This window comes from Dama dama, chromosome 10 (genome assembly GCF_033118175.1).
Source record: "Dama dama isolate Ldn47 chromosome 10, ASM3311817v1, whole genome shotgun sequence".
NCBI classification, from domain to species: domain Eukaryota; kingdom Metazoa; phylum Chordata; class Mammalia; order Artiodactyla; family Cervidae; genus Dama; species Dama dama.
In genome coordinates, this window is record NC_083690.1 from 37,837,507 (window position 1) to 37,855,780 (window position 18,274).

The window sequence follows — 18,274 nt, forward strand, 5'->3', positions numbered from 1 at the left end:
TATTCTGCTTGAGAACTTGCAGAAGAACTTAGAAAGCAACGGCTGACTCTTCCCTTGGATACTCGGGAAGGTCCACAGGCCAGAGCCCAGGACCCTGCCCAGCTCACCTGATTGGCTGCCATCGGGGAATTGTTTTTAACCCATTCTTCCACAATTTTCACCACGGACCGGAGGATTTTGGCATCGGGGGATTTCTCAATGAGGGAGGTCAGGATGGCCTGAATGAAGTTCTTCCTCATCTCCATGCTCATCACGGCCAGGCGCGTCTTCACTAGCTCCAGACTCAGCATTACCAGCTCACTGGTCCCTGCTCACGGGAGAGATGCCGGCTATTCCCACCACCCAAGTGGCTGGATCCTGCCCACGACCTCCCCAGGACGCTTTCTCGCCGAAACTAGAGCTCTGGCGTGTGAAGTGCCTCCTGGCTCTGACCGCACCGCCTTGCCATGGCGGCCCAACAGCCTCCTCAGAAGGCAGGGGACGACAGAGCTGAGGGGACCGGGGTTCGCCAAGCCCTGAAGTCACGTGCATGGCCCCAGCGGGCCGAGAGGTGCAACTCCCACAGCTCCCCTCCCCACAACACGTCACCCGAGTCCCAGAGCTCACAGCTCAGGTCTGGACCCTGAGACTTCATTCTTCAGAAACAGTGGCTCTGATTACACCATCTCTGCTTATAGCAAAACTGTGAGATTAACTCTCATCAAGTGGCAAGTGTTCCTCAAAATCTCTTCATTCTTACAATCACAAACTTCAAAAGCAGTTTGTTTTAAAAGAGCACTTGACTCTGATAGTCAATGAAACGCTCAGAATCTCTCTGTTGAGAGCAAATGATGATGAACACGAAAGGAGGGCGCAGTGGAGCTGCCAATTGCGGCGGCGCCGAGGCGGCCCGGCCCAGCGCGTCACCTGAGGCGGCCTCCGTGCTGCCCGAGGCGGCCTGCGGGCTCAGGTGCTCGCGCACCATCTTCTGCAGGGAGCGCATGAAGACCGAGATCAGCCTGTCGATGTAGCTCGGGTTGTTGCTGCAGGCGGACTTGAGGATCATCAGGGTCCCTGGAGGGGAGAGAGCGCCAGGGGGTTTCTGAGTCTCTAAAAGCTGAGTAATTCACAAAAATGTCAATTACTCCTAAAAACATTTAAACAACATGCTAGACAAAAACATGCTGTTTCTAACAAAAGTACAGATTGATCTGAAATGTCACATTGCCGTTGAGCCTGACACAAGTCTGAACTGCTCGAGTCCACTTGTGTATGGCTTTCTTCCAACAGTATACACAACGGCGCTGCAGGATCCTCAGTCAGCTGAACCTGTGGACGCGAGACGGCCACGCAGAGAGACCCTAAGGCCGACACTAAGGCCGACGACACTCACAAGATGACTTCCCCTGCTTCGCCTGCGTGGGGTCACCGCCCCAGGCCCCATGTGTGCAAGAGTGAGCTGTAAACGTCCCATGAAAGCTTATACCGTGGACCTTAAACAACCCTGGAGGTGGGGGGTGGGGAGGAACATGTGTGTCTGAGGCAGGAAGAAGCTCTGAGGCTGGGTGAAGGTCTTTCATCTCCAAGACCCCAGGGGACCGTGGCCTTGGGTGCACCCGGCCACTTGCAGACACTCTCAACAACACATCAGCTCAGAACTCCCGACATGCTGTGCCCTTCCCAGAAGGCAAGCCCGTCCAAGTGAGCCGAGAGGCGTGTGCCAGGCAGGACGCACACTCACCGAAGAGCTGGGAGGGGTTGGCGCTGGTGGCCTTCTCGTAGTTGGTGAGCCCCTCGTAGATGACCTTGCCCACGGCCGCGTACAGGCACTCCAGCTCCTCGTACTTGGAGGCCACGCTGGAAGTGCCTGAAACAGGAGTGGGGCTGTGGGGCCAGGGTCCGGCTGGCAGGCCCAGCCCAGCTCTGAGAGATGCTGACTCTCCCCAGGCCAGCACAGAGCTTTGTCGTCTGGGACCCGCGCTGACCCTCACCCCAGGAACCGTGGCTCCCAGTTAACGGAGCTCAGTGACCACCGTTCATGTCCCTGAGCCTCAACTCAACCCCCTAAACACACGAAAAACATGCCAAAATTCTATCCTGCCAGCTGTTCAATGCTTGACCAAAATGCTTTAATCAAACTTTCCTTTAACCTTACAGAAACGGTAATGTTTAGCTGATGAAGAAAAACTATCTCCCAAGCGGACCAAAAAATGTAATGCAAAGACTCTGACTGTGAAGTTATGTCAACCTTCCTTTTTTAAAAAGAAAGTTTCGTGGTACAAAAAAAACAGCCTGGATGATAAAATGGCTCATATGGCAAGCAGAGGAGGGGGGAGCACTCTCAGTAACAAGCTCTGGGCCCACCCAGCCAGGCCGAAAGAAAAGAGAGAGGGGGGGGGTGCAGACAGCCACAGCCACGTACTCGGCTCGGTGGGGAAGAGGCTCATGAGGCGGGACAGCAGGCTGTGCACGGCCCGCAGCACCTTGGTGTTTCCGCACGTCATGCAGGCGGCCACGCCACGCTGCAGGGGTTTGAAGCTGCTCAGGATGGCTGGCGGCTGCAGGACGGTGAGCAGGAAGCTCAGCACTTCCAAGCCGGTGCAGATGTTCCCATAGTTCACCTGGTTCGGCTGCTCCTGCAACGGGGGAAACGGGCCATGCGCGGATGAGACAGCACGTGAACGCCGGCGACAGGAGGGGGCAGGCAAAACCCAAGCCCCGTGCCACTGAGCACTCAGGAGGCGAAACCAAAAAAAAACACCCAGAACCACCGAGGGAGTGAGCACATCAGGTGTACGAAGGACCACCATGTTCTGTGAGGAGCAGAATTTCACAGTCTTCCTTTCAATAAATTCACCTAAAGTATTTAGTCAAACTTCCTTCAAAAAGTTCACGAAAAACATTAGTATTTGGCTTAAAAAGGCAACTGTTGCAATGAATTTTGCTTTTCTCCTCTCATGTTTTTAGTTCAACTACATATATCCTTCCAAAAGGAAGTATCCCTGAAACTGTGTATAGTGAAACCAACTTATACTGTCACCACTAAAAAACAAAACAAAACAAAAGAATAAAACAGAGAACAGAGCACCAAGGTCCACAATAAGGATTTAAGTTGGGCTTCAGGACACTTGTGTCTGTGGTTCACACACACACGCCCTGTGTGTGCACTACTCTGAGGTGGACCCTGGGGAAAAGGCAGAGGTCAGTGTGAGCAGACCCACTGCTCTTGGAAAATATGAACCTGTGAAGGGGCTGAGCTTGAGTCAACTCAATCAGAATTGACTAACTCTGATAGGAAAATAATTTGACCTTTCAAAGAGAAATAGACGCAAGAAATCTGCAGAGGATGCAGCAGTGAAGCCTAAGGCTGGAATCAAAGCACTCCCTGCAGGCCCAGCGGGCCTCCCCTCTGGAGCTCCGCTCACACACGTCACCTGTGGGGCCTTTCAAAACACCTGAGCAGCAACACTCATCTTCGTAGCACAAAGTAATAGACCTTTACCACAGGTTTTAAAATCTTTAAATGGAAAGCTTTCGGGTTTCACCAGAGACCTAGACAAACTGAACTGCGTCCTGGTAACAAGATGAATAAGGCAAGAGAGCAGCTTCTGCAACCTCCGAACAAATCACAGGACCGCAGTTTTTACAGGAACAAGAACGCCCAAAAAGCCATCAAAAGATCGGCACTTGGGGCTCTCTCTTAATACCCGACTATACGGTGCTGTGTTCACTATTCAATCTGTATTCAAAAACTCAACTTTATTTTAAAGACTGTTGACTAAGTCAGTTAAACATGTTTTATTCCGGGCTAGCTGGTGGGTCGGTTTAAGAAATGAGTCTGTGAAAGGCAAGGGCACTACTCTGCTTCCAAGACTCCTAGCTCTACCTGGGGTGGAGGAGGAAGCACCAGCGCTCTCCCCTCCTCTGCCGGCGGCCAGAAGAGCAGTGGGAGGGCCCGGACCAGCGGAGAGGAGCGGGCTTGGGGCCCACCCATCCCAAGGGCCCTGCACCTACCACACTCATCAGCAGCTTGTCGAACCACTGCAGCTTGAGCTCCGACTTGGCCCACATGTCTGGGCGCAAGGCCGTCTTCAGGAGGGTCACACACCGGCGGGACAGCACCTCCCCAGGAGAGCCCGCCGCGCTGGTGTTGTCGTTGACCTGGAAGTTCACTGGGGTCAGGCCCGAGTTACCCTGCACACAGGGCCCAGGCCGCTCGCCCGCCCTGGCCACCCCGCACCCAGCCTCTGCCTCCGCTGGGACCCCGCCCCCTCACAGCGGGTCAGCAGTGACCTGCACTCATTTGTGTGACTGAAGGGGCGGCATCAGGGCCTCCCCGGCCGTGCCCAGCACGCTGCGGTGCTCAGGGGCGGATCGGCTGATAGGCGGGTAGCCTGTTTCCAGGACTTAAGAGATCCTCGATAGTGTTGTGAAATAGTGTACACTACTTCTTAATAGCTGTAAAACTACTTTGTGAGGGAACTCTCATTTACAAGGGTTTCTTTGAAATATAAAAAGGAAAAGTTTCAGAAACAGATTGCCAACAATGGCGTGAAAATATGTTACTGATGTGAAATGGTAAACAAATGCAAGATACAAAAAAAACAAAACAAATGCAAGTTACAAGGCATCTGAACCACTGAATGTTGTCCACTACTTGTGTGGGCTTGGTCATCCCCACACCCTCAGGACACAGGCCACCGGAAAGTCAGGTAATCCAACCCAGGGTCACCAACCACCACCAACATGCTGTTAATTGTAACATAGCCACTATTTTATCACACTGATGGGAAAAAAAGTTATAAAAAACCCTATTATAAAACACAGGAAGATTTCAGGAACATCAGCATGTCACTAAACAAATCAAATTTGGTAAGAAAGGGACAAACTACTACAGACGAGCTCTCAGACCTGGTTTATCTCTTTCTTTTCTGACCGAACAGGCACAGACCGTTGAACTCGCTGAGTCTACCCGGCAGCCTTCGTTCAGAAGGCCCCTAACCTGAGACGCGCGGATACCACACCTGACAGGCCACGCGGATGAGGAAGTTCACTACGGTGTCCGTGTGCTGCTTGTCGATGGGCTTGGCGAGCAGGGAGTCTGCGCCCGGCAGAGACTGGCTCCGCCCGAACACCTGGAGACGCGGCGAGAGCGCTCTCAGAAGCGCGGCCTGGCGGCGGCCCCCGCACTAAACACCAGGGCACCCCCGGCAGACGGACGAGCAAAGCTGTCACAGAGAAGGAACGGGGCCCGAGCCACCCCTGAAAGGGAACCAGGCCCAGGAAGCGGGGGCGCGGCCTGGTGGGGTGTGGTGCTGCCGCCCGGCCCGCATTCCGAGTCCGATGAATGAACCGCTGGTGCACCGGGCCCGCGCTCTCACCGCGCTGATGGCGCCCGTGGCCGTCCTGAAGCGCTTCACCTCCTGCGCGGAGTCCACCGACAGCCCTCTCTTGATGGAGGACGAGACGGAGGTGACGCCTTCTCCACTCGAGTTCGGGTCCATGTCTGAATCGGGCTGAAAGAGACGCACCTGCGCTTGGCTCGGCCGCTCGCGCTCCGGGGAGAGGCGCGGGGAAGGCCGGCGGGAGGCGCTGCCGCCCTACCTGCTGGTCCTTGATGCGCTGCAGCTCCCACTTGATGACGACCTCCGACAGGTCCACGGCCAGCCGCCTCTGCTCGATGGTGACGCTGGGCGTGAAGCCCAGCCGCTGCATGGCGCTCACCATGTGCTGCACCAGGTGGTGCCGCACGGGGTAGTACACCTGCGGACACGGCCGTCACGCCAGGGCCGCCGGCGCGCACGCGCACGCACCGGGCGCGGGCATGCGCACGCACCGGGCGCGCACGGGCACGCGCACGCGACCCGCCTCCGCCTCAGCACGCGACCCAACCTTCCGCCCGAGCATTCTGAACCGTGACTTAAATATAAAAAGGAAAAGTTTCAGAAACGGATTGCCAACAATGGCGTGAAAATATGTTACTGATGTGAATGGTAAACAAATGCAAGATACAAAAGAAACAAAACAAATGCAAGTTACAAGGCATCTGAACCACTGAATGTTGTCCACTACTTGTGTGGGCTTGGTCATCCCCACACCCTCAGGACACAGGCCACCGGAAAGTCAGGTAATCCAACCCAGGGTCACCAACCACCACCAACATGCTGTTAATTGTAAGAAATCTCTCAGCACCTTCTGTAAGTATGTTTACCACGCCCCCTTCATCCACTGAGTTCCAATACAAAAGCGTGTTTTAGCTTTTAAGGACCATCTTTAAAAAATGCTGAAATACTGAATTCTTGTTAGATAGGCAAGTCTGGTGACATGTATTAAACTTAAGACGATGTCATAAAAGTTAGCCATGCCAAGAGGCAAATTCCTAAATCTAAATAGCTGACTGTAAAAGAACGAACTTTTAATTCAATCCTTTCTCCTCCACCCAAAAATCTATGAAAAATAATCTACATATAAATAAATACAAGAAGAAGGTGATTTGGTTATAGAAAAGGAGATGCCAGTGACCTCTTCAAGAATTAATGACATTACTTCCCACCTTAAAGTAACAACTCGCCTGTATTCACAGATAACTGAAAACGGCTGATCCTTGAACAACACAGGGGTTGGGGTGCCCACCCTCCACGAAGTCAAAAATTAGACTATAGAGTTTACAGTCAGTCCTCTCTATCCATGGTTCCACCTCCATGGATTCAACTAACCGCAGATCATGTAATATTACAGTATGTATTTAATGAAAAACATCAGCATATGAGTGGATCCACACAGTGCAAACCCTTGTTGTTCAAAGATCAAGTGTACTTACAAGAAAAATGTTGTCTTAGAAAGAAGCGTACACCTTGGACACATCCACTAAACTACAGCAATTTCCATGTTGTAAAGCCACACACATACTCATACTAATCTATAGAGGAGAAATACCTTCACTGAAAGATGAGGACAACCTCATTATTGCAGAAAAATGAAAGACGAGGGAAACTTCAAAGCAAATGCGCGAGAACATATCAGTATCCGCTCTGAGGCCTCCACACCCACCCACCCACCCTCAGCGCGTCCCCACCTTGAAGTGCTGCACGATCAGATGCAGGATGTGGACCAGCTGCGGGACCGTGTGGCCCTCCTCCACAATGATCTTCCTCGTCCAGTGGGTCAGCATCTGGTGCCCGTCCTCCATCCGGGCAGGCACCGCCGGGGTCAGAATGGCCATCGCCTGCCTGACAATGGCGCGTGCTTCCATGGCGTGCGCCTTGAGAAGACTGTGGAACACCTGAGACAGGACAGAAATTCTCAGTAAAGATGAAGGCTTTAACAAGCGAGATGAGAACAGTCACTCAGAAACAAGGCGTTATTTCTGCAAAAACAATTTTTAAACAATTCCTTGGAGCTCTTTTATTAGGAAAGCGCGTAGTAGTGAGTTTCTCTTCCATTAAGTTTTGATCCATGAAAATGTCTGCTCTAATGTTTTCTGAGCACCTACTGTGTGCCTGTGCTGGACTAGGCTCAGATGGTAAAGAATCTGAGAGAGACCCAGGTTTGATCCCCGGGTCGGGAAAATCCCCTGGAGGAGGGAATGGCAACCCACTCCAGTACTCTTGCTTGGGAAATCCCCATAGACAGAGGAGCCTGGCGGGTTACAATTCATGGGGTCGCAAAGAGTCGGACATGACTGAAACATACACATGCACACACGAGCAAGCCCCAGCTCCTCCAGCGTGACCAGCACGGAGGCGGTCGAGGCACAGAGATCGTGGACAGGCCGGAAACAATAGGACCTGCTAAGCCTGGGTGCCTGGGGGGATCTCTGGCCCAGAGAAGTTCCCAGGAGGGCAGGGTCAGAGGAACAATCAAGTGTGACTCAGAAGACAGGATGAGAGCCACCCCCAACCGGCTGCGCAGTGGGACAGACAGGCTAGGTGCTCAAGCGTAGGATCACACTGAACTCTGACACAGACAGGGAAGAGCTCTGTCAGAGTCACGGAACTCACAAGCAGGAGAAACCCAGGCTGCCTGACATCAAGGCCCAAACCCACTGAGCAACACTGGGAACGTGCTCGAGATGATCCACCTGGACAGAGTCAGGAGACGAGGACCCCAGAATACCCGCTGTCTGTCTGCATGTAACGAGTGGGCTGGGGCCCTGGACAGACACACCTTCAGCAGCAGGCAGAGGAGCAGGGGGTAGATGAAGCAGACACCGTGTTGTTTCAAAAGCAAGGCTGAGAGGAAGGGGCGGACAGAGCAGGGGTGGGGGAGGGCGAGGACGAATCACAGGGGAGGATTTAGTCACAAGACGACGGCAGGAGGAGCCTCTGTAAAGGCACTGGGGAAGACGACGAACCGGGAGGAGGCTACGCGTGCCGGTACCTGCAGGACGATCTTCTTGTGGATGGCGAACTTGGCGATGATGTGGGCCAGCAGCAGGTGCCCGCTGTACTTGCAGGCGGGGTCCACGCAGGCCTTGGACAGCAGGCAGGGCCACGCGAAGGTCATGAGGCGGCGCAGCTTGCTGTTGCGGTTCTTGTTGTTGTCGTGGATGTGGTGGGGCGCGTGCTCCACCAGCAGCGTGGCAAACTGCAGCAGGTGGATGCGCAGCGAGTCCAGCATGTCCGCCTGCTTCTCGGGCTCCAGGACCTGCGGGCGCGGGCACCAGGGGGCGCTGCTAGGTCTGCTACCCTTGCCGCACGGGGCACACAGGAGTCTGCGCCTCCGCACACGCATGCACACACACACTATAGCATACGCTTTCGCACACGCACACACATGCTAGACACACACCTCTGAGGGGCACTCAAGCCTACACCTTCACACACACATGTGCGTGCACACACACACACACACACACACACTATACACATTCCTCCCAGGGGCACTCACGAGTCTGCACCTTCACACATGCGCACACACACTCTATAGACACCTACCTCCCAGGGGCACGCCACAAGTCTACACCTTCACACACACACACTTACATGTGCACACACACCCTCTATACATGTACAATTCTGCTACCTCCGTACCTCTCAGGAGCGCTCCACAAGTCTATGCCTTCACACATGCACGCATACACACACACACCCACATACCCTCTATACACATAACATTCTCCTACCTCCATACCTCCCAAGAGTCACTCAGCAAGCCTACACTCTTGCGCACGCTCTCTATACACATAATATTCCGCTACCTCCATACCTCCCCAAGGGTCAGCTGGCAATCTACGCCTACACACACACACACACACACACACACACACACACACAGTCACTCACTCATATCCATGTACCCTCTACACACATATAGCATTAAGCTTTATGGGGATGGACTCAATGACATCACATCAATTTTCCTTTATTACGTACAGATTACAAACTTGCTGAATTTATTTCAGTGTTGAAGAGGGAGGAGGTGTAGAAGCTGGAATGCAGGGGGCAGGGGGGGTCTGAGCCCTCCCACACATTAGACCAAGTTTCTCAATTTCCAATAACTGACCTTTTTCCCCTAGTCAACAATTATTAACTTGTTTTTTAGTATTATTAGAAAATGTCACCTACTCCCAAATTCTCTATTCTTAAAAAAAAAAAAAAAGTACACTTTTCCATACAATCAAGGGTCTGACAGATTCCTCCATGTGTTTCACGGATGTAAGAGAAATGTACACAGAGGAAAATTCTACCTGCCTCAGTGGAGTCACAGACCAACCAGACTGTCCAGTAAGAACCTCACAACCTTCTGCCTCGCAGACCTGCGCCGGAAGCCTTCCACGACAGCTGTGTCGTCACTGGGGGCCCTTTAGCCCCCAGCTCCCGCCCTTGGATCTGCGGCTTCACAGAGGCTCTTCCCGGGGGCGCCAGCCTGCCTCGCGCCATCGATCCTCATCCACACTCGAACTCCCGGCCCACACTGGTGCCAAGAGGCAGCATGTGACTCCAGGATGCAGCCCAGAGGGCAGGCCCCGAGTCTGGGTCTCCATCTCCCCACAGCCGCCCAGCACACGGCAAGTATCAGTGTGTGGACCAAAAACCATTCCTTGGGCTCAGTTCTCCCCCAGGAGGATGGGGCTGGGGTCAAAACTTCAGGAGGAGGCCTGTCTTAAGACACAAAGACCATGGAAAACCTGGCCACGTGTCCTGTGAACAGCCTCCCCTCTACCTGGACCCCAGGCTGGGGGGTAAGGAACCTACTCTATTCTTCCCAAAGGCGGTAATTCATGGGCCACACAAGGAATGAAGTGAAGGCCCATGACGAGTGAAGGTCCATGGTCACAGCGTTCAACCAGCAACCGTGCACACACACTCGGCCCAACCGCCTCAAGGCAAACTCAGCATCCGCTGGTGAAGTGCACCAGCCTGACCCAGAGCACCGTGGGAAGTTCTCAAGCGAACACTTGATTCCCAAAGCCTCACTCGTGCAACCTGCAAACGCCACTGTGCACGAGCCGAGACCCAAGTTAATTTCAGACATCCCACTGCCGTAGCGTTTCATGAATTTGGCAGCAGAGGGTCACGGTGGCAACGGGGTCCAGTCTCACATTCTCACCAGCTTTTAGTAGATTCTTTTGCAAAAAGATCATGAAAACACCATTGACTGGCAATAGGGATTTCTGCAAAACCACTGCGACATGTGAGTTTTCAATGTGACATATTCTGCTCCTCACTGAAATCAATTAACGTGGCAAAGCTAAGTGATTCCACAGTGAAGTTGCCTTAATAAGTTCACTAGTAAGAATGAATGCAATCATGAAAAATGAAAACAGGGAAATAACCTTATTTCGATGAATCCAAGACACACACACACCCCTCCCACACTGTATGTGGTTCATGACATCACCTTATTTCAATGAACCCATCACACACACACACACACCTCCTATGCTGTGCGTGGATCATGACGTCACCTTATTTCAACGAACCCATCACACACACACACACCTCCCAAGCTGTGCGTGGTTTGTGACGTCACCTTGGTAATGAACACACTGGTGATGCTCTCGGGGTTATCGCCTTCTGGATTGGGAGGTCCTAGGAGCTGCTCTCCTTCTCCCTTCTCAAAGCTGTATAAGAAAGCAGGATTCAAGATATGCTGCAGAACCTACAAAAAAATTTTAAAATGAAGGAGAAGGAAAACAAAGCCAGGCCCGCTCGCTCTCACTAGGCAGAACCAGCGCAGTCCTGCTGCAGCATCCGGTCAGAACTCAGTCAGGGTGCAGCGAGCAATCTTGTCTGCTTCCAGTGGCAACTGCAAAGGCAGGTCGACAACTTGAGGAAAAGAGACAGCAGACTCGGTCACTCTTCTCACCTCAGACAAGTTGTTTTATAAAAACAAAGGAACTAACACACCACTCGTCAGCACAGGTTCACAGCTGGACCTGCCTCATGTTTCTCAACAATGAAACTTCCTTCCTAAACAGCCCAGACTGCTCCTCCAATGTCAGGAAAGACACAGCAGACCATGAGCAGAGCGCCCTGGCTCCCGAGAAAACGAGCTCAAGCATCGTGGCTTCTCCTGCAGCAACAGAGGGACCCACCTTGGCTTTCAGCTCATCTCCGAAGTTGGGGTCATTGAAGTCCACAAAGCGAAAAAACAGGGCCCGTTTCTGGGCGATGTTGTAGTTTTTGGGAATCTCCTCCTCCATGTACTCCTTCAGGAAGGTCATGTTGCAGAGGAAGCGACCGGTGAAGGCCCGGAGCAGCTGGAACAGCAACTCGATGTCTCCGTAATTCTTCCTGCGTGTTCGAAGGAGAGGGCACGTGACACCACAGCCAATGCCGTCACTGCCGGGGACGTCCGACCTGCCCCCCAGCCGCTCAGAGCCACAGCCCATGCTCTACAGGCCGTGCCCACACACTCAGGGACCGCCGTGACACACGGCACAGGAAGAGCCCACGGGGCCCCGGGCCCTGGGTGCACCCACTTGCAGTAATTCAGCAGACAGTAGGCCAGCAGCTTGGGCTCCTTCCAGTTGGTGGCCGCCATGTTCTCCTTCCGGTGTCTTTCTTGAAAGGTTTCACTGACCCACACACGCCTCAGCTGGCTCACCAGGGAGTGTTGACTGGCCAGCCAGGAGTCCTCGTTTTTAACGATGATACTGATGATCTGTCAGAGAGGAGACAGTGAGGACACCGGCAGGACGCCCCCTGCGTCCCAACGGCACGCTCGGGGCACCAGCCGTGTGGGGAGCCGCGCTACCTTGACAGCCTGGAACTGCAGGTCCAGCCGCAGGGTGCTGGTGCTTGGTGAGCCGGGGCGCACTGCCGTCTGGGTGCCGCCGGGCAGCAGCAGTGTGATGAACCGGTTGGGGTTGGCCGCCAGCACATCTCGAAGAGGTCTGGCATCTTTGTGTTTTAAGAAACTCTGGAAACAAAACCAAGACCTGTTTTAGGCTAATCAAAACCCACAAACTATTTTAGATGATATCAACTCTAAGGTTCTTCCTAAATCTCTTAAGGTAGACTAAAAAAATAAAAAGACTACAAAAGTACTCTTTAGAAAGTGCTTTTCAGACACTTGGTTTTCATAATCTGAGCAGCTCATTCGTCCATTACGATCAAAGTCCTGCAAAGAAGGATTCCTGGACCTGAGCTTTTCTCAGTAGGACACGACAATGTTTCTAATGCTCAACTTATATCAGAGAAAAATAAAACCTCAACAGTCAACTACAAATTTCAGACTGTCAAGCCACACCCCAGCCCGGCTCCCACCATGAACATGCGGCTCCACTGGGGGTCGTTCAGTGTCGCCTCCATCATGAACAGCTCCACCGTCTGCGAGGGGTGGCGCGTCAGGAACTTGATCAGAGGTTCTCTGAAGGGACTGCCAGCCTGGAAGACACGTGGTGAAACCTGCACCTTCCGGGGCTCTGAGGCGTCTCTGCTCCAGTGACCGCCCAGGGCTCCGTGTGCACCTTCTCCCCTCGTGAGCGCAGTGCACGCTCCGTAAGCCAGGACGAACACCCCACACCTTCCCCTGCTAGATTAACCCAGCTGAAACATGACCCTGAAAACACTGCCTGTCGAAGACGGAGGAAGAACGAGACAAGCCCGAGCTTGGCCTTTACCTCGATCAACATGGCCCGTTCGGTCTTCATCACGACCTCTAACAAAGGTTTGACCAGAGTCTGGGGCGCAGCTGGGATCAGATGAAAAAGGTTTATGATGGCAGAGCAGATTTTCATCTCCTAATGGAGAAAGCCAGAAGTTAGAAAACAGGCCAATTCATCGCGCCAGCCAGAGGCATCAACGTCACCACAGACCCTGCTAGGCTCTACTACGTTCGCAAGGCTCGCCAGCAGAAGCAGAGTTAACATGGAAAAAGCCACAACTCGCCAACCTCAGCTTCCAGCTGTGGCCGGAGGAAACGACCTGCCCTGGGCTCTCAGCGGAGGGCGGGGTCACAGCTGGTGACACTGCCACGTCCGCGTGCCCGCACACTGACCAGGGTCGGGAGTGACCTCTCGGGCCGCCGAGGTGAGCCCCCCCCCGGGGGGGGGTCGTGCCCGTGACCTGAGCGTTAGGGGTCCCCCACGTGGCCGTGACCTCATGGGGTGTCCCCAGTGCAGCAAGTTCTGAGGGCACAGACTTCTGCTGCCCCTAAAACTCAGCCACAAAGTCCTCAAAACATACGGGAAGTCTTTACCCCGGAAATTAACTATCAGCAGAAGTAAGTGACTGACTGTGGGACTAAGAATTTGTCAAGCAGGCCTGGAAACAAAGCTGACAAACTGCTCCCTGGAACCACGTGAAAAGTGGACTGCTCGGTGACCAGTCCCCGTCACCCCGACTCTGCATTCTTGGCGTCAGTTCCCACGGTTTTGGGTCCGCCATTCGGGCCACGGGGGCTGAAGACGCCCTGATGTCCCTTGTGGGTGGGGGGCCGGGTACCCAGACCCCACTGCGGTAAAATGGGGATGGTAAGCGCCGGTCAGGGGCACCGGGTCCCGGCGGCAGAGGAGAGAGTGCTCAGAACGCCTCTTTAAGCCAAGAGGCCAAACGTGAGAGGTCAGAGAAGCATCAGCTCACCTCACCCCCGGCCTCCCCTGGAGTGCCGGCCTCCAGTGTTTCTGAGTTTGGGGGCAGGATAAGTTAGTTCGATCCTCAAGTTCGAATAACCTTCTAAAAATGGCACTTTCCTCTCCAAGGTGTTGGTTTTCAAAGCCCTGTCACGGAACCACTGCTGGCCCTCGCGTCGCCACCGAGAGGGGCGGTAGGAATGACAGGCGTTACCACCCCCGTTTTACAGAAGAGGCGGCACGGGGTTGCGCCGCCTTCCCCAGCCACCAGAGGGCGCTGTGCGCGGGAGACACACACACGGGGTACTGGGTGTGGGCAGGGCCATGTGAGGCAGCTGCTCAGCCAGACGTGGGCAAGAAGGAACTAAGCCTCCCAATTTCTAACAGGCCTCCTGCATTCTTTGCGGTGTCTCCTCTCAAGAGGTTGTTAGATGTGTGAGATCATACAAACGGCATGAGAGCAAAAACCCGAGGGAATCAGAAAAATTGAGATGTGGCGATTCTAGCGTGTGGGAAACAGAAGAACTTAGAAACTGGCTTAAAAAGGTCCTCACGGGAAACATGCGTGGCCCCCGGACAGTTCACGGCAACGGTGGTACTGATACAGGTCCGCCACAGACAGACAAGTACGCTCACTGCACTCAGGCACGACACACTCCGTCCACCACAGAACCACAAGTCACGGCAAAACCAAGGACGAGGACAACCCCTCCTGCACCTCCACTGGTTCTCACCTCTACCCCTTCCACGGCAGGCTGAACCAAAACAAAAATTACAGCATGAAAAAAGGCAACGCAAAGGTAAACAGAACAGAAAAGAAAGGAAAATAATACACTGTTCTTCACAGTGCAAGTCATAAACTGACTGTTAATAGGTTGTTCTCACCTCAAACTGACAGAATGGAGACAAGGAGCATCTCCCGCACTCTGAAATGCTCTCCTGAGGATGGGGAGGAAAATCATCTTTTTTCTATTTATGTTATTTACACAGAACTTCCCGCACACTCAAAAACACAGTCAGGGTTATTGGGGGAAACAAGACAGTGAAGACACAATTGTCAAGAAAGCACACAATAGTTAACAGATGCACAACAGCAAAACAGACACCTTCCACCCTTCAGATGTCAAAACGTCTCTTCTGATGGCGTCATGGGGAGTGTACTCTTCCCTAAATTTAACAAACAAAGGGCTTTGGAATTCTTGTCTGGGGGAGAAACTGTAATACTTTGCTGTAAGCAAATACATTTTAAAAAATTGTTCTGTTTAGAATCAGTAGTTCAAGATATTCTGTGAGGGCTAAGACATTTTAAGCTGAAGCTGGAAAAGAACCAGGGAGCTTAATCCCCATCAATTAGGCATGTCTCAGGCCTGCACGCTCAGAAGAACCCACAGGCCATGACACCACCCACTGGATGGACATCTGGGTTATCTTGTAAAGTGAAGCTGTGTGCGTGTGCACGTGTGTGTAACAGGTGGTCACGAGCTCTCCCCTGTAAGTTCAACGCCAAACAGGTAAACCTTCCTAATGTGGTGATAATGCAAAGCTCGGATCATCAGGGGTAAAGGTGTCATGGGGAATGATTATTTTTATTCAACTTCTAGCACATCATCAGTTCCAGTTTCTCAACTGGGCAATGTTACTTGGGAATCCAACCAAATAAACTGCTCCTCAATCTGTGGGGCATCCATTGAAAGCCATCAGGGTCAAGAGCAGACAGGAAGCTCGGCTCTGGGCTGACGCCGGAAACCACAGCCACTCTGCCTGGGACCGCAGACACCGTGGCCCCCGAGTGCACAGCCTGAGTCCCTCAGCAGCGAGATGCTCTCGGGGACACGCTCACTGCTGAGCGAACTCCCAGTGCCCATGGCCCCACTCCTTGTGCAACTGACCCCCACGCCATGTAAGCTTCACTGAAAGTCTGTGGGATCTTTCTGATCTAACGGAAGTTGTTCATCTACCTGCTAGGGCTTTAACGTTTATTCTAAAATTGCCTGATGTTTCAGAGAATTAACAGCTAACAGTAAACACAAGTATAAAATTTAGAGCAAAAATGCCTAACAGATGACAGCTGGGGAAGAGAAGTAGAGAGGCACTAGCGCCTGCTCCCAAGCGCTTCGGTTTTTCAAATACACTCCGCTTTTCCCCCATGATGATTTCCTGATTTTCTTCCCCGATATATATAAATAACAAACCTTCAAAGAGGTCATGGATGGCTTAACACGCCTAAAGAAAGTTTAAAATCCTGGTTCAGTTTTGCTTGTTGGCTGTTTAGAAGCAGCAGGAAACAAGACTCACATAAAAAGAACACCTTGACATAGAATGGTTAACACAAAGCATAATAAAGCCAAAATAAATAAAATGCAAGCTGGGATGAAACACAGCATCCAACGAATTGGCACAGGAGCACGGAACGCCACGTTAATGAGGCCTCTGCAGAGCTTGGGGAGCCCCTCATCGGGGTACTGCTGCAGTTCCACGGGGCGGAACAGGAGCTTGTGGAAGACACAGCCCACCGAGAGGACAGACATCAACTTAAAAGATATTTTAAAAGAGTATTAACATCTGCGAGTAAGATTAGAGTCAAAACAGTAAGAAGCATTCATTTGTAACAGACAAAGTAAGTTTTAGCGACCCACGTCGGATCCTTTAAATGATTTAACTAGAGTGGTTTTCCCTCCAAACTGTAAAAAAAAAACACATGTTTTTAAGTACGGGCCATCTGGCCTTTGGGCAAACAACTGGGGTGGGGGATTCAGACCTAGAGAACACCTGTGCCAGGGTTCACGTGACGCTTTATCACGTTCTCCTTGGTGCTTTATGAAGGCCTAAGACCTCTGCTCAGCTTGTGAGGCAATGAGGGCGGAAAGCAGTGGAAACAGCAGCTGAGCACTGCACCCCCGTGCAAACGACAGCTGCCAAGAACCGTCCAGAAAGCACACTTTATTCACTTTAAAGAAAAGCTAGTAAAGGTGAAATACTAACATGCCCAGCCTCCCAGGATTCTCATCAACAAAAACATCGTGTTAACGTGAACAAAAGGGAATTTTTTTTAAAGAAACACAAAAAGGAATGTTCAATGATTAAGAGAAATAAAAGCCAAAATGTAATGCTAACAAAATATGTGTAACAGGTTACATGGACTAGAGTCACACACAACTAAACCTCTGACCGGGATTTAATTAAGAGCATGGTTCCGACGTTCGCATCACTAACGGCAGTGCCCGGCGGCGGGGCTGCCCCCGGAAACAAACGAGTCACTCACATTTCCGTCGCTCCTCTGGCCCCCTTTGTGGGTGAGGACCACCACTTCCATCCACTTTCGCAGATGTTGCTGTTGGAAAAAAATACATCCTTAGACATTTTTTCTTGACAACGGGAGCATCTCAGTTCCAAAATAGGTGAAAACCCATAGGTGATCAATTCCCAACTTACTCAACGTGAGAACAGCAGTGTTTCTAATTACTGAAATAGCGCGGCCAAAAGAGTGATGAGAGTAACTGACATTTGCTTATGTTCTATAAACAGGAAGGCTGAATTCACCCTGACACAGCAGGAAACGTCCTGCAACCGGTCACTCCAACAAGAGGACGTGTATTCATGTTACTCTGTGCCGTGGCGGTCCCCCGAGTCTGCCCAGAGCCAGCAGCCAGGCGAGGCGTCAGGGCAGAGACGTGACCAAACAGACAGCAACCCTACCCTGTGGAGCTCCGGTTCACAGCAGGGGAAACGGGGTAAAACTCAGGCACCTGCCGCGTGACAGGAGCTGGAACCAGCGACAGGAGGGCCCCGCAAAGGCGGCCAGGCCAGAACAGGGAAGCAGAGGGAAGAGCGTTCCAGGTCATAAGCGTATAGACCGGTAGGTACTTATCTGTATCATATATGGAAGCTTAAAGGGAAGGGGCCTTGCAATTTGGAGAATTCACTTACATTACACTCTACTATTAGGGCACCACTTAAAAATTTTAGGACCAATCAATTCCCAGTTAGGTATTTGTGGCTGGTTCATTTCTTTGGTATCTACAGACATGAAGAAACCAGCATGTGAGGCTTAAAAGCTGCATAAAAAACATGCATGTTTGCAGTAACATACTGCAAAATTGTAAAGTTAAATTATTTATAAGTGTTTATTTACAGAATGCAAAATACAGTTAATAGCTGAAACTCTCCATCTGTTTACTCCTCAGGTTTAAACACTGTTTAAACAGATCTTTTTTTTGTATTTCCTTGCTAACTGTAAAAACTCAAAAGGATTTCTAAAGCCCTTACAAGTTCTTC

The 18,274-nt window shown here is 52.0% G+C and overlaps 1 protein-coding gene across 6 annotated transcripts in view; it reads right to left on the reverse strand.

Moving 5' to 3' along the window:
• TRRAP (transformation/transcription domain associated protein) overlaps positions 1 to 18,274 on the reverse strand; it is an 89,277-nt gene that overhangs the window by 33,495 nt on the left and 37,508 nt on the right. For all 6 annotated transcript variants that reach the window (XM_061153683.1, XM_061153679.1, XM_061153682.1 and 3 more), the window contains exons 31-47: positions 17,262 to 17,330; positions 13,049 to 13,168; positions 12,693 to 12,812; positions 12,181 to 12,345; positions 11,906 to 12,087; positions 11,519 to 11,717; positions 10,954 to 11,082; positions 8,359 to 8,625; positions 7,055 to 7,261; positions 5,584 to 5,742; positions 5,361 to 5,495; positions 5,004 to 5,114; positions 3,994 to 4,140; positions 2,402 to 2,615; positions 1,721 to 1,846; positions 907 to 1,053; positions 108 to 307 (exon numbers count right to left, since the gene is read on the reverse strand). In XM_061153683.1, the coding sequence (XP_061009666.1) occupies positions 108 to 307; positions 907 to 1,053; positions 1,721 to 1,846; positions 2,402 to 2,615; positions 3,994 to 4,140; positions 5,004 to 5,114; positions 5,361 to 5,495; positions 5,584 to 5,742; positions 7,055 to 7,261; positions 8,359 to 8,625; positions 10,954 to 11,082; positions 11,519 to 11,717; positions 11,906 to 12,087; positions 12,181 to 12,345; positions 12,693 to 12,812; positions 13,049 to 13,168; positions 17,262 to 17,330 (2,697 nt within the window). The remainder of the gene's footprint in view (positions 1 to 107; positions 308 to 906; positions 1,054 to 1,720; positions 1,847 to 2,401; positions 2,616 to 3,993; positions 4,141 to 5,003; positions 5,115 to 5,360; positions 5,496 to 5,583; positions 5,743 to 7,054; positions 7,262 to 8,358; positions 8,626 to 10,953; positions 11,083 to 11,518; positions 11,718 to 11,905; positions 12,088 to 12,180; positions 12,346 to 12,692; positions 12,813 to 13,048; positions 13,169 to 17,261; positions 17,331 to 18,274) is intronic.